We start from the raw sequence: 15866 nt of genomic DNA on the forward strand, positions 1-15866 counted from the left end.
GCACTGTCTAGTTGCCCCCATGGTTTTCTTATTTTGGTTCTTTAATTTTACAAATTGGCCTGAACAAATAAACGTATATGGTCTAAACCAATGTGGCTAAAGATATGGTCTTTTATATTTACACAAAATGACTGGGTAACATCAAAGTGAAGGAAACACACTCTATTGCCATTTCATGTCAGCACTTCTGGGGCTACTTTTATAAGACTTGATGCTATGGTCACCATTTAAAAAAAAAAAAAAAGATTTGAATCCTCTGACAATAAGTTTGTTTTATGTTAATATTTCCATTTGTAGGAGATCAAAAAAATAAAATGACAGTGAAAAGGACCTGGTCTCTGTGTTAGGAGGTCCATAATTCAGGTTCTTCCTCTGGAATATAATGATTAAATGATTCTGGACTAAACATTTAACTGCTCAGTACACCAGAAGTAAATTAAATGTCAGGCTGCCCAAATAGAAAAAGCTAAACAGGTGAAATCATAAGTCTAGTGCAAGGGGTAGGTATGGGAAGGAGGGATGGGATAATAGAGGGGAACATAAATAAATTTAACTTGATGATTTAATTTTATAAGAAGAATTTTTTATTAAAGCTTTTTATTTACATAACATATGCATGAGTAATTTTTAAACATTGACCTTTGCAAAACCTTCTATTCCAAATTTTCCTTTCCTTCCTCCCACTCCTCTCCCCTAAATGGTAGACCAATACATGTTATATATACATATATGTTAAATCCAATATATTCAGTTATCTTGCATAAGAAAAATCGGATCAAGAAGGGGAAAAAAAAACATGAGAAAGAAAACAAAATGCCAGCAAACAACAACAGAAAGAGTGAATATGCTATGTTATGGTCCACACTCAGTTCCCACAGTCCTTTCTCTGAGTGTATATGACTCTTTTCATTACTGAACAGTTGGAACTAGTTTGAATCATCTCTGTTGAAGAGAGTCATGTCCATCAAAATTGATCATCATATAGTCTTGTTGCAATGTATAATGATCTCCTGGTTCTGCTCATTTCACTTAGCATCAGTTCATGTAAGTCTCTCCAGGCCTCTAAGAAATCATCCTGCTGGTCATTTCTTACAGAACAATAATATTCCATAACATTCTTATAAATTCATTCGGCCATTTTCTAATTGATGGAGATCCACTCAGTTTCCAGTTTCTAGCCACTACAAAAAGGCCTGCCACAAACATTTTTGTACATGTGGATCCCTTTCCCTCCTTTAAGATTTCTTTGGGATACAGGCTTAGTAGAAACACTGCTGGATCAAAGGGTATGCACAGTTTGATAACTTTTTGATCATAGTTGCAAATTGCTCTCCAGAATGGCTGCATCATTCATATTTCCACCAACAATGTATTAGTGTCCCACTTTTCCCACATTATTATCTTTTCCTGTCATCTTAGCCAATCTGAGAGGTGTATAGTGGTATCTCAGAGTTGTCTTAATTTTCAATTCTCTGAACAATAATGATTTGCAGCATCTTTTCATATGACTACAAACAGTTTTAATTTCTTCATCAGAAAATTGCCTGTTCATATCCATTGACCATTTATCAGTTGGAGATTGGCTTGAATTCTTATGAATTTGAGTCAATTCTCTGTATATTTTAGAAATGAGGCCTTTATCAGAACCTTTGAATGTAAAAATGTTTTCCCAGTTTATTGATTCTCTGATAAGAAGAATTTTTCTTCCCATATAGTTTGTTTCTTCTGATAACATTTTATGACCTTCCAGAAATGCAAAAGAAAAATTTTTCAGGCAATAGCACCCTTTGCCTCAGATAGAACTTTGGTGAAGTAAACAGCATTGTAACATTATGATTTTTTACAGTAATGACCAATGCAACTTTGACATGAGTTTTTCTCATGTAGTAAACTGCAGCAAAATATTAACACTTAGTTCTTTCCTCTGTGTCAGCTGCTTGCAAAGTTTCATCTTTATAGTTTATAAGATGCTTCCTTCTTGATCCTTTAGTGCCCTCTCTAATATATATATATATATATACACACACACACACACACACACACACACACACACACACACACACACACACACACACACACACCTTTCTCTTCTTCCAGTGCCTGAAATTAACTTTCCCTCCCCTTTGGTCAAATTTAAAGGATCTATATTGAGTTTAATTACAATAATTGACTTTGCCTACTGCTTCCACCTAAAATAAATATCTTCTTTACCAGTGCTGAATAACATTTTGCCTGAAGTCAGTGCATTTATTGAACATAAGAGAACTATTTATTGCTTGTACTTTGAAGCAGTTTTGATTATGTCCTGATTACCACTTAATTATATTGATAGCCCATTGTCCAGGGGAAAGTGAATGTCAGTGGGAAGAAATGAAACTTATTTTATTTCATATTCTGGAGTATTCAAAAATGGAGTAATTTTCTTTTTCATCTTTGTTCATCTTGAGTCTTAAAGATCTTCCCTTCCCTCTCCAGATCTTTTTAATTTCATCTATATTTTGATTGCATTTTAAAATTTAACAAAGATGAAGTTTTTGTGCTTTCTTTTTCTTCCTCTACCATACAAACACTTTCATAAATCTAAATTAGCACAGAACTTTTAAACTCTCAGAAGGCTAGTTGGTAAGGACAAAATGTTATTAAAACAAAAAATTAAAAATTAAAAAAATAAAATCCAAAGTTAAGAGCATGAGAAAAAAGTTATATTGTCTTTGAAAGTTAACACTTTATGGCCAGTATCCTAAATATTTTTTTTTAAGTCTCATGAAGCAATGTTATGTAAATCCAATTTATTTGAATATAAATTGTTATAATTCTTAAATATATTACATGAAATCCAGAGTCTAAATTGAGTCATTTTAAAGTATTAAGACTTTGGGCCTGAGCCAGTTTTATTTAATGGTCTTTACAGAAATGGACATAACAATATGTTGTAATAGAGTGCTTATATTCTAATAGGCAAAGAAGAGACAGGTGAACTTTCTGAACCCCACTATCTTCACTGTCTTCAAGGGACACAGAGGGAATAAAGAAAGACAAACTCAGGACCTAGGTGTGTCTTTGTTCTGTTTTGTTTATTTTAAGAGAGATTAAAAAAAAAAAAGTGGGGGGAGGGAGGGGAGAATGAATACTCTGGGAAAGAATTGATAATGGAGGAACTTACTCTTCCATAATTTGGATTATCTAGAGAAAGAGTTTATAGTCATGGGACTTGGGATTGGTAGGCTGGCCATTTCATTAATTTTACTAAACCAGGCAAAGAGGGGTTAACTATTCAGATGACTCAGGCATATAGAAATATATTCAATTCAACACAAGTATTACATTATGGGATATAGGAGAGTAGAGGGCCTTAAGAGAGGGCATTATAAGTTGGGAAAAGAATAGTATCAGGCAAAATAAAGTCCATCTAATGAAAGCTAATGATAAAGGAGACATTAAAAAAAAAGAAAGTTTAAGAACCCAATACTTTGATGAAGTGTGAAAGGGCAAAATGACTTATTATATAGATTACTAATGTTAATTCTGTTTCCTATCTTTTCCAAACTTCTTTTTTCTTTATTTGGGTGGGGATGGGCAGAAATGGAGGGAAAAACACAAAACACAGTTATTATCTTGATTGTGAATGGAATAAACTCAACCTTAGAAAGAGGGTAGCAAAGTGGATTCAAAAGTAGTTTAACTTCTTTAAAGTGATTCTCCATCTTTTATTTTTTTTAATCAGTTATTTATGTTTTGTTAATTTTGCATTGAACACTCTTTATTTGCATTGAGTCCTAATTTTTGACTTAGCATTACTGCAGTACTGCCATAACCTCCTCACCTAAAAAAAAAAAAAATGGAATGAATGGTTCTGGTTTTGTTTCTCTTAGTTCTTCTCTCAGGCCAAGATCCACTGCCTTTAGGATCATTGTTAGCCAACCTAATTCCTCTCCCTTTCTTGTGATTTAGCAGAGCTAAGTTTGCTTTAGGGGTAGAGGTTGGGAGAATTGGGAAAAGTCAGTCAAACAATAAACATTTATGAAGTAAGTCCTATCTGCCAGGCACTGTGCTAAGTACTGGAGATTCATTAAGGATACAAAATGAACTCTTCTTTCAAGTAGCTCATGTAATAATGAGGCAAACAATTATACATAGGTATACAAATCTATACATACATATGTATACATAATCCAAACAATTGTACTTTATATACTTATATACAAAATTGAAAACAATTAACAGAAAGAAATCAGTAGAATTAAGAGATCTCTTTCCTACTTAAGGGAGCTAAAAATGTTAGAAAAATAAAATTGACAGACCTTAGCTAGGCACCAAATTGGATCTAGAGAATGAGAAAGAGTGAAGAATCAGTGATTACAACTGGATTGCAAGTGAGGGTGACTAAGAGGACCATAATTCCTTCTACAATAAAAGGGAAATTGGGAAGAGAGGAATTTGAGGGAAAGATAATGAGTTCATTTTTGGACATATTGGATTCAAGGTATCTGCTATACACCAGTCTGAGCTGTCTGAAAGACAATAGGAGATTGGAATCTGGAGATTAGCAGAGACATTGGTAGAAAGATTATTAACATAGAGATGAAAATTGAATTCATGGGAGTTTTGAGGTCAGAAAGTGAAACAGTATAGAGGGAGAAGAGAAGAGAAGGGGTTCAGGTCAGAGTGATGGGGGATGTCCACTTTTAGGAGATGTAACCTGTGTGAAAAATCTAGCAGAGGATGAGGTTGAGGAGTAGGAGAAGAACAAGGAGGGAGGAGGGTCCCAAAAGCCTAGTGAGAGTTGGATATCAAGAAAAAGGTGATTAGCAGAGGCCACAGAAGTCAAGAAGTATGATGGTTGGGGGAAAAAAAAGGCCACTTGTTTTGGCAGTTAATAGATCTTTGATAACTTTGGAGAGATCATTTTCAATTGAATGATATGGTTGGCAACCAGAGTTAAATAGGGAGGAGGAACTTGAAGTACTCTGAACCAGCAGATTTCTAGCTGGTTTATAGTGGCTGATTCTAATAGCAATCAACTATTCCTTAGATATAAACCCAGATCAGAATCTTGTAGAGCTTGAATTTTGAGGATAGAAATCAGATTTTGTTCTATTTGGAGTAGGTGAGGTGTAGACATTTGGGAAGTCCTCCCATCTCCTTCATTTAAGGAAAGCACTCAAGGAACTCTTCTGATCATATTCCACCATCCTACTGTCCTGGACTTCAACATCTCCAGAAACTCATCATTCCAGCAGATGAAGTCAGTTATGAAACTCACACCTTCTCAGATCAATTCCCCATCCTAACTGTATTACTCAATTGTGCCCCCAGAGAAGTTCGCTTTCTTGCCTCCTCCTCCTTTTCAGCTTCTTTTTATGTCTTGTGTCCTCCATTATATTGTGAGCACCTTGAGGGCAGGAATTTTTTTTTTTTTTTTTTTTTTTTTTGTATCTCCAATGCTTAACACAGTACCTGGAACATAGTAGACACTTAATAAATGTTGTTTACCTCTGACTCTGGAAAGCTAGCAGGTTCGCAATCTGGGCTGTCCCTGAAATTCTGGAGCATAACACTTAATCTCCAAAGATATGCAGCAGAAGGACCAACCCAGATCTTTCCCCTAAAAGCACATGGTTTTGCCCTCACATAAAGTCTGAAATCAGAAAATGGACTTTAGAATGAGCAACCGAAAAGATAACCCACCATAAACTTAATTCTGGTTACAGGGATGTTCAAGATAGAAACCCAAAAAAAGATCATGACTCTAAAACATCTATTCCCAAAGACTCAAAGACAGATAGAGCTTTGGCACTAACTCAACAGAAATGGGAGAGTGGAGGGGAAGAAATAAGAGCGATAGAAGAAAAGAAAAATCATTCTTTTAATTAAAAATAGAATTACCAGTTTGGCAAAGAGGTATAAAACTTTACCCAGGCAACAAACTCCCTGAAAATTAGAATTGACTAAATAGAGGCTAGTTACTTCATGAGACTAAAAAATTTTAAAGCAAAGTCAAAAGACTGGGGAAGAAAATGTAATATAATATAATATAGGAAAAACAATTGATCTGCACTGTGTTCAAGGACAAAACAATTAAGAAATTAAGAATCAATGGCCTACTTGAATTCTTTAACTAAAAACACAAAAAAACCCTAGATGTCAGTTTTCAAAAATATTTAAAGAAAATTGCTCAAATTCTTTAGAACCTAGAACAAAGTAGAGATAGAAAGAATATACTGGTCGATTCATGAAAGAAATGATAATTTTCAGGAATATTCTAGCTTAAATACAGAATTTCCAGGTTAAAGAAAAAATATTGAAAGTATCACAAAAGATTTACCAGCTCCTACCATAAAGCAGTGGAGTGCATTATTTCAGAAGAAAAAGAACCTAGACTTATAATTAAAAATGTAAATTTTTTAAAAAAGCATGGTTCCCAAAAATAGATAAAAGAATCCCTAATTTTTGCCAGATATGAAACGTCCACAATATAAATGTTTACTCCTGTTTTTGAATTGTAAAGTTTCTACACACTTTAGTAATGCTTAGAAGTTATGTATTCCATTGAAGGTTCATTTTACCTGAGCAGCATATTCAGTTTTTATAGTTACATTGTAGCTTTTTCTTTGTAATTCCTATTATGTGCCATACACTATGTTAAGCACCAGATATAAAAAGAAAGGTATAAGATAATTTTGCTTCAAGGAGTTTACAATCTAATGGAAAGTTAATGCTTTTCAATTGTCTGGTATCACTATTTTTCAGGATAATTTTTAGTGCATTATTGGGGAAGCTAGGTGGCACCATAGTGAATAGAATGCTGGGGCTGCAGTCAAGAAGATGTGAAATCAAATGTGGCTTCAGACTCTTTCTAGCTGTGAGAACTTGAGCAAATCACTTAATCGATGTTTATCTTGATCCACTGAAGAAGGAAAAGGCAAGTTTCTTTGCCCAGAAAACCCCGTGCACATTATTGACATGCACTATGCTATGGCCCACAGAGTCACCAAGAGTCAGGATGAACAGCAATAATAACATGAATGTATTGTTTTTCTTTGACTTTAGTTTAACCAAGTATTAGTAAGCTTTTGTTATTGGAATGATTTATTCAGGTCTCTCTATCCACTGAAACACATAGCTGCTTCCACAGGGGCCAGATGTGGTCCACTGAGGACGTTTATATGGCCTGCTGGGATATGGCAAATGGGCTGAGGGGCAGAGACAGTGTGAGTTTTTGTTTTATTATAGTCTGGCCCTCCAACAGTCTGAGGGACAGTGAACTGGCCCCTATTTAAATAGTTTGAGGACCACTAGTAAGGATGATGGGAAAACCATAGACGGGAATAAGGAGGAAAAAAAGATACCAAATTTTTATATGCTAATTTGGATTCTAAAGAAAAGACTTGTTTTGGGTTACTTTTTAAAGCTAACTACTAGAGCTTACTCATTCAAATGATTGTTTGCTGTCCTTCAGAGTTGTCATCGTTGGAAGTTTAGATACTTATTCTAATTTGATGTAAGCATTATTCTGTATATTTTCGAGACTATTCAATTGATTTGAGAGCCAATTTACCACCAGAGCAAAAAAGCAGTCTTGTTTTTTTTATCACATATTTTGGAATCTAAAATAATATTGTCCAGTTTAATTATCTTACTTTTTAATCAGCCTTATGTTCAAATAAGTTGTGCCTGTCATATCCACCCCCAAAGAATGACAACATAGTTTAAGAGACATCAAGTTATGGACATGTAGTAAAAAATAAAAAAAAAAATCTAGAATTCAAATCTCACATCAATTTTTTACTAGCTTATAATCATGGGCAAGACAAACCTCTCTGAGCTATAGTTTTCTCATCTGCAAAATGAGAATAATAACCCTTGTATCTCCTATGTCACAATATTTTGGCAAATTCAGTGCACCCAATAAATGTGATTAGCTTTCTGTGTGTGTGTGTGTGTGTGTGTGTGTATGTGTGTGTGTGTGTGTATGTATATATGTATGTATGGGTATTGTTCTTATGCAAACAGTTGCCTCCAGTTTTTTAGATTATTTCAAGAAGGTTTTTAGCAGTAGTTACATCTTTGGAATGTGTCTAGCCTCTCACAATAACAGCCTTTGTAGAACAGCACTACTGATCTAGATATTTTTTAGGTAATGATAAAATCATACTTCATAGTGAATAATTCAATAAAACAATAATAGTAAATAAACATTTATCTCCTATGTTCCATACACTGTTCTAAATGCAAGCTATGAAAGGAAAGGTATTGGACAGTTTTTGTTTCAAAGAATTTACAATCTTGTGGAGAGTTAACTTTTTTCACATTACCTTTACATAGTGGTATTCAGGAGCATTTTTATATCCAGAAATTAACTTTTTCACTATCAGTATTTTGTATTACTAAATTTGCATGACAAAAGTTATGATGGGATAAACAGACTAGAAAAGTAAAATGAGTAAAATAGGATCATCTATTTAGATGCCTAACTTGCTTAAGGAGTAGTATATTCAAACATCACATCCTATCACCCCAACCCCCATTTTGTAGATGAACAAAACCTAATAAAATAAGTTTAGTTACATAAGTTGCCATCGACCATATAACTAGTGAGTTAAAGTTCCAGGAAAGCAGATACATAGAGGAATGTCAATTTGATAACCTCAGAAGTACATTTTGGCCTATCAGTTGAAAGTTTATGAAAAGTTTCTTTAAGATACAAGATACAGTTGAGTTGTAGGAACAGATGTTAAGCAGCCAGATACTAAGCATCTGTGCTCAACCTGGTTGCAATCTATGATGTGACAGCTGAAAATTTCAAGCCCTGAATCATCCAAATTGTTCCACTTCATTAGTTATTTTTTCCCATAAATTAGACACTTTGTCTTTTCCAGGTCATTTATAAATTACTGCTTTAAAAAACAACTACTACTAAATGTCACCTTATTTACCATTACTTTCCAGAGAAACATAAGCAAGAGCATAACTAAAACTTCAGAGAATTTGGTTCACTATATCTCGAGTTATTTTAAGAATTAATGTTTTTGGAACTGTAGAAATCATCATGTTTTTATGTTTGCGACACAGGATTATTTAATGAGTTAAATTGAAATGCTGGTCTCAGAGCTGAATTAAGAAGATGTGATAATCACTGCAGGCTGACTAGCTGGCTAGTACCTTTATGCTTTATTCAAGAGATCAATGTTCTAAACAGAGTGAAAACTCACGTTTTTTTTAAAATGTACTCAACATTTTACGTAGTATATGTGTGTTTTAGGATTTGAGGCGATGGAAGAAGTTGAGTCATGACCTGGTGCTGACTACTAATAAATTATGATGAGAAACTAAAGAATTTAGTCAAGTTGACTTAGAGGATAGTATCATTAAAACAAGAATAAGCAATGCTTCATTTTCTATTTAAGAAGCAAAAGATGAAGTTAAAACTATGTGACTGATTGGTAGGTGCTACCTATACTTACCTGTTACTACTTAGTACTTACTCTGACACATGGTTAAGTTGTCACATTGCCACCTGGAACTTGATTGCTCTAACTTCAGGCCCCTTAGAGCAATGAAATTCCTTTGTATGTAGGAATTGTTTTATTTTGCTTTTCTCTAGGGCTAAGAATGATTCTCTCTGCCTTCTAAGTTTGGAAGTAATTGGATAGGAGTCCAGCTGCCTGCAGTAACCATTATATGGTTTCTCTTTAATAATTCATATTTCCACATTCACCCCAGATTAACATACAAATTCATTTTGAGCAAACCAGATTCACTTATGTAAATCTCTATCCTGTTTGGCCAATGATTTAGGTAAACTGCCTCCAGTGGCCTAATTCCATTAGAAATTGGTAAGATTTCCCCTTTTGAGATTAGTATGTCTTTCTTTTTACCACAAAAAAAAAAAAAAAAAAAAAAAAAAAAAAAAAAAAAAAAAAAAAAAGCCAAAATCTAGTAAATAGCTTAAATAGCTACACTAAGATCATTGACACTGGTGAACAGCTCTTCATGCATTTCACTGGTTAAAAGGTTCTGTCATCATGTTTCTAAATATGTTGTAGTAGTTTTTCTCCTATACCTTTTCTCAAATCATAAAATAATCAAGGAAAGAAAATATTTGTTGTAGACTATATCAGCTCATCTTTCATTTTATTGTAGATTTTCTTCCATTATCCAAAGAAAATAGTCATTTTTATGTTTTCCTCTTTTTATTTTTCCAGGCAAGCTTGGGACCTAGCAGTTGATATTTGTCTCTCCCAATTGCCAACCATTATAGAGGAAGGAACTGCATTTAGGGTAAGTCCTTATAAATATAAGCACTAAACACTATCCTCATGTCCCATTCCATTCAGTATTTGGCTAGAAATGTGTCTTTGTTCTGATTTCCGTGTGAAAGATTTCACTGACATGTGAAAAAATTGTACATTTTTGTGTTGTTCACCTTTTTATTCTAGGTCAAAGATACAGTTCTAGATATTTTTGCTTTTCAGAGATATCCAGTGTCTTTGTTACAAATTCTTCATTTTAACCTTCAATAATTAAAATGTTCTAATTTAAGACAAAGGTGGCCAAACAGAATTGGACACAAGTCTTTGTGACGAAGGAAAAGAGAAGGCAACATTTGACTTGCCAAAATCATTTTCTTTATTTATTTTTTTAGTAACTGATATTATTTTGTTTGTTTTTATTGATGTCTTCTGTTTTTTACATCATCATAGCTATCTTCACTATTCTTGCCACTACCTAAGAGCTATCCTATATGACAATATTTTTAAAGATAAAAGAAAGGGGAAAAAAATTAAATAAGCAAATTTTAGTAATAAATTTTTAAAAATCCAAAAATATGTGCAATGCTTAATACCTGTAGGCCACCCACTTCCTTGATGAGTTGTAATGAGTATATTTTCTTCAATCCCTTCATTTGAGTCATGTTTGATCTTTAAGAGTATAGTTAAGGGAAGATTAGTTCTTCTGGGGTGAGGACTGTCAATTCCTTTTCAGGGTTACCCATCTACCTTTAGTAGCCAACTGATCTACCTAATTCTTACCTGTGACAGGCTCTATGAAGCTATAGCATTCTCAGTGGCCACACCGTATTAAACCATTTTGGCAGACAGGCAAAATCATGTCAAAAGTAACCAAGGGATTGTCAACCCTTTGGTGAGTTAAGAGGTGTCCAGCTCAAGCATGTGAAGACATTTTGTTCTAATGGCCATGAAGGCAGCTGTAGTTGTAGAGCACTTAGAGCTTGGTGGTACCAAGGCCATCATCAGTGGTCTTGACTCTGTCCTACCACTACTGTGATGACTTTGGAAGAGAGAGGGATGTCTATGACTTCATGAAACTCTGCCTCACTTAAATCCAATTTACACATGAATCAAAAGATATCACCCATACTATTTTACCATTTCTACCTATCTTAGAGTACTGTAGTGATGGGCAAGTGACAAAGCAGCAGGTGCAGGTACACTGGGGGTTGTAGTCACAGCCCTGCACAGAGGCAGCCCAGGCCTTAGGGTCATCTTCTCAATGGAGGCAGCAATGGGTATCGACAACTATCTGGATGTCTGAGTGGCCTTGTAAGGATCACATTGCTTACCTTTTTTGTGAGGAAGAGGCTAGAAAAGGTGCCCTAAAAAATTGTTTGCTTACCCAACCTTGGCCTGATTACCATAAAACTTGGGGAAATCCCACCCTGCAGTCTCCCCCCCCCCCAAAAAAAAATACAAAAACTTAGGCAAAGTTGATTCTGCTCACCATCTGCACGCGAATGTTTTGCACATTTATAAATAACACAAAATCCAGTAAATTAGAAATTAGAAAGATGAACAACTCTGTAGGTATTGCATTCAAAGAGAGAGTGAAACAAGGTTGGCAAGTGAAATCTAGCCAATTGGACCTGGATATACATTTTTCAGAGGGTCTGCAGTGAAGTTAGTGTGGGTTTTGCAATCAAAATTAATCCAGTCAACAATCTTGTATGTCTGCCAAAAAGGAGTAAACAGCAGGCTTGTGAGAATGAGATGGTCACTTGCAGGAACACCACCAACCACCCTCATCAGTGCCTGTGTTCTCACTATGTGAATCCTGATGAGGTTAAAGAAAAATTTTATGAAGACCTGGAGACTCTTGTCACCAACATGTTGAAAGAGGATGAGCATGTAATTCTGGATGATTTTAATGCTGTAATAGGCTGAGATTATTCAACATGGTAGGGAATCTTTGGGAGAAATGGAATTGAAAACAGCACAGAAGTGGTTTTTTAGTACTAAAGATTTGTGCATTTCATGACCTCATCATCAACATGTATTCTGTTTATGTAAAGGCAATAAAACTTCATGGATGTGCCCTTACAGCAAACATTGGCATTTAATAAGCTATGTGACTATAAGGAAAAGAAGTAGATATGATGTGAAAATGACGAAGGCAGTGTGTGGTACAGAGTGCTAGAGCAATCGTAGACTTATCCTCTCCACACTGAATATTCTCATTCAATAAAAGCTGTGCTCCTGAGGCAAAAACACTACTGGAAAAATTGTTAGCAGATTAGAACAATTTTCAGACAGGGGAACAATTTATTTCCAATTTATATTGCTAGGAATATGGAATATTAAGTCAAGATTTGGTTGCCCAGAAATGCCCATTAATTATTATATATCAGCTTTTACAATGCCATGCTTGCCCAGGTTCTGGATAATGGATGCTGCTCTTGCACTTTCCCAGTGACCAATAAAGTGAAACAATGCTGTGTACTTGCTCTCATGCTTTCCAGCATGATATTTTCAGCCATGTTGTCAAATGTCTTGTATGAGGACAAACATGGCATCTAATGATCAGTTCTTCATTTTGGAAGGGCTATCAGCCAAAACTAAAGTGGAGGGGAGCATGGTTTTTTGTTTGCAAATGATTCTGCATTCAATGCATCCTCTGAAGTGCAGATGCTTCATGATCAGAAAAGCAATACAAAGACACTCTCAAAGTTTCTCAAGAACTTTGGAAAACTGAATACATCCAACCATTCTGGAGAGCGATTTGGAACTATGCTGAAAAAGTTATCAAACTGTGTTACTACTGGGCTTATATCCCAAACAGATCTTAAAGAAGGGAAATATATATAATAAAAATAATATAAATGTATTGCAAAAATGTTTGTGGCAGCCCTTTTTGTAGTGGCTAGAAACTGGAAACTGAGTGCATGCCCATCAATTGGAGAATGGCTGAATAAATTGTGATATAGGAATATTATGGAATATTATTGTTCTGTAAAAAATGACTAGCAGGATGATTTCAGAAAGGCCTGGAGAGACTTACATCAACTGATGCTGAGTGAAATGAGCAGGACCAGGAGATCATTATACACTTCAACAACAATACTGTATGATGATCAATTCTGATGGACGTGGTCATTTTCAATAATGAGATGAACCAAATCAGTTCCAATAGGGCAGTAATGAACTGAACCAGCTACACCCAGCGAAAATTCTGGGAGATGACTATGAACATAGAATTCCCAATCCCTCTATTTTTGTCTGCCTGCATTTTTTATTTCCTTCACAGGCTAATTGTACACTAGTTCAAAGTCCAATTCTTTTTGTACAGCAAAATAACTGTTTGGACATGTATACATATATTGTATTTAACTTATACTTTAACATGTTTAACATGTATTGGCACCTGCCATCTGGGGGAAGGGTTGGGGGGAAAGGAGGGGAAAAGTTGGAACTAAAGCTTTTGCAATTGTCAGTGCTGAAAAATTACCCATGCATATATCTTGTAAATAAAAAAGCTATAATAATAATAATAATAATAAAAACTTTGGAAAACTTTGGAATTGATTGTGTGACATGGGAGGCACTGGCACAGGACTGCCCAGCATGGCATTCTCTTATCAGAGAAGGTGCTCTGCTCTATATACAAAGCAGAATTAAAATAGCTCAAGAGAAATGTGAGAATTTGCTCCAGATGTTCACATGGACTCTTTGTGCCCTACCCTGTGATAGAGCATTCTGAGCTCATATTGGCCTCATCAGCCATAGTTGAACCCAATGTAACTTGACTAACATAATGATGCCATTTCAGTCCTCTTCAAGAACAAAGGACAACAACCAACCAACCAATCTTTATAAGTTTGCTAATTCACGTTTCTTATAATCTGTGTTGTTGTCGTTATTATACCTATTATTTTCTTAGTTCTGCTTGTAGTGTTTGAGCTAGCTTTCTGGAGGACCTCGGGATCAGCCTTGATCTTAATGCAGGAGTGCAGGAGGCAGGAGAGCCACCACCAGGCTAGTCAAAGATAGAATGTCTATCTTCCAGTCCTTAGCCCTTATAATACCTTCTTGTAATTACATCATTAAAGGGTACTGATTATGATGAACTTAGGGAACCATTACATCACCATACTAAATACTAAGGATATATGTGAACTAAAGAACCATTACCTCATCAGTTCTACTGAGTTAACACCTTGTTTCAAGTATACTTCTCCAAAGTTTCAGCCCTCTACATCTGCTTCCTCACTTTGCATTGGTTTCTCTAGGTCTTTTCATTCTTATGTATAGTCATCAAATATGTCATTTCTTAAAGTAATTTTTCATTATATTCAAATATCACAGTTTATTTGGGCATTCCCCAATCAGTGGATATAATCCCAATATTAATAGTACAAAGGATATAGATGTATTAATCAATTTATTTCCATAATTCCAAATTGCTTTCCCAAATAACAATACCATTTTATAGCTCTACTAATAATGTAATAGTTTTATAATTGATATTGCTTGTTATAATAGAATATGCTTGTTATTCTACCAACTTTCCAACATTTTTTATCTTTGCCAATTTGCTGAATACGAAATGAAATTGTAGATTTGTTGTAATTTGAATTTATCTAGTTATTAGTGAATTGAATATGTAAATAATTCACAATTCTTTTGAAAATTATTTTTTCATGTCCGTTGACTGTTTAATCTGTTTTGGAGAATGGCATTTATAATGGCACATGTGTATATATGTATATGTAAGTATTTATATCTTGCATAGAAAACTCTTATCAGGGAAATTTGATTCAAAATTTTTCTTTTCCCGTTTAACTACTTCCCTTCTTATGCCAGATTTGTTAGTTTGGTTCAGAAACTTTTCAATTTCATGTAAAGTTACTTGATTAGTAAGTAATGTAGTATTATTATATATTACAAAATGGTTAGAATTATACAAATATACAAATATTATTATATATTACAAAGTGGTTACAATGATTAAACTTTATATTTTATGATTGCCTCTGTTGTTTAGTTTAGACTGTATCTCCACCCAGAGAAGGAATTGATTGTGTCTGAATACAATGGAAACATTCTCTATTTCTCTATCTCTTTATTTTTAACTTAATTTTTCTTGAGCGTTCTTATTTTCATTAGCGTGTGAGATCTATGTTTCCCTTCACAACTTGACTTTTATGGAAATGTTTTGCATAACTTCACATGTGATTCTTAATTATGAGTAGGGATAGGGAGAGAACCTAGAATTCAAAAATCTTAAAAACAAATGTGAATAAAAAATTGTTTTGAATGTAACTGGGGGGGACGATATTAAGTAAGTAAGTAAATTTCAATAGGGGAAGGGGAGAAAACTTTGTCCTTCCTACCTAGGACAAGACTAGATAGTACGTATTGAACTTTAGTCTCCCAAGTACTTAAAAATAAAAGTTTTTTTTATTTGCATTTTAAAAAAAGACTATCTCCTATGCATAGATGCAAGAGGACTCAATTTTTCTTGTTGCTAGAAATTAAGCAATTCATTTAAGCAGCTAAGCTAGTATTCCATATCTAACTAAGTTATGTTTTCTTAGAAATTTTGAATTATATTGAATGTGGATCTTTATC

The 15866-nt window shown here is 34.4% G+C and overlaps 1 protein-coding gene across 5 annotated transcripts in view; it reads left to right on the plus strand.

Moving 5' to 3' along the window:
* RPTOR (regulatory associated protein of MTOR complex 1) overlaps positions 1-15866 on the plus strand; it is a 500255-nt gene that overhangs the window by 278221 nt on the left and 206168 nt on the right. For all 5 annotated transcript variants that reach the window (XM_074260362.1, XM_074260363.1, XM_074260364.1 and 2 more), the window contains one exon: positions 10206-10281. In XM_074260362.1, coding sequence (XP_074116463.1) covers positions 10206-10281 — 76 coding nt within the window. The remainder of the gene's footprint in view (positions 1-10205; positions 10282-15866) is intronic.

This window comes from Sminthopsis crassicaudata, chromosome 4 (assembly GCF_048593235.1).
Source record: "Sminthopsis crassicaudata isolate SCR6 chromosome 4, ASM4859323v1, whole genome shotgun sequence".
Taxonomy (NCBI): Eukaryota; Metazoa; Chordata; class Mammalia; order Dasyuromorphia; family Dasyuridae; genus Sminthopsis; species Sminthopsis crassicaudata.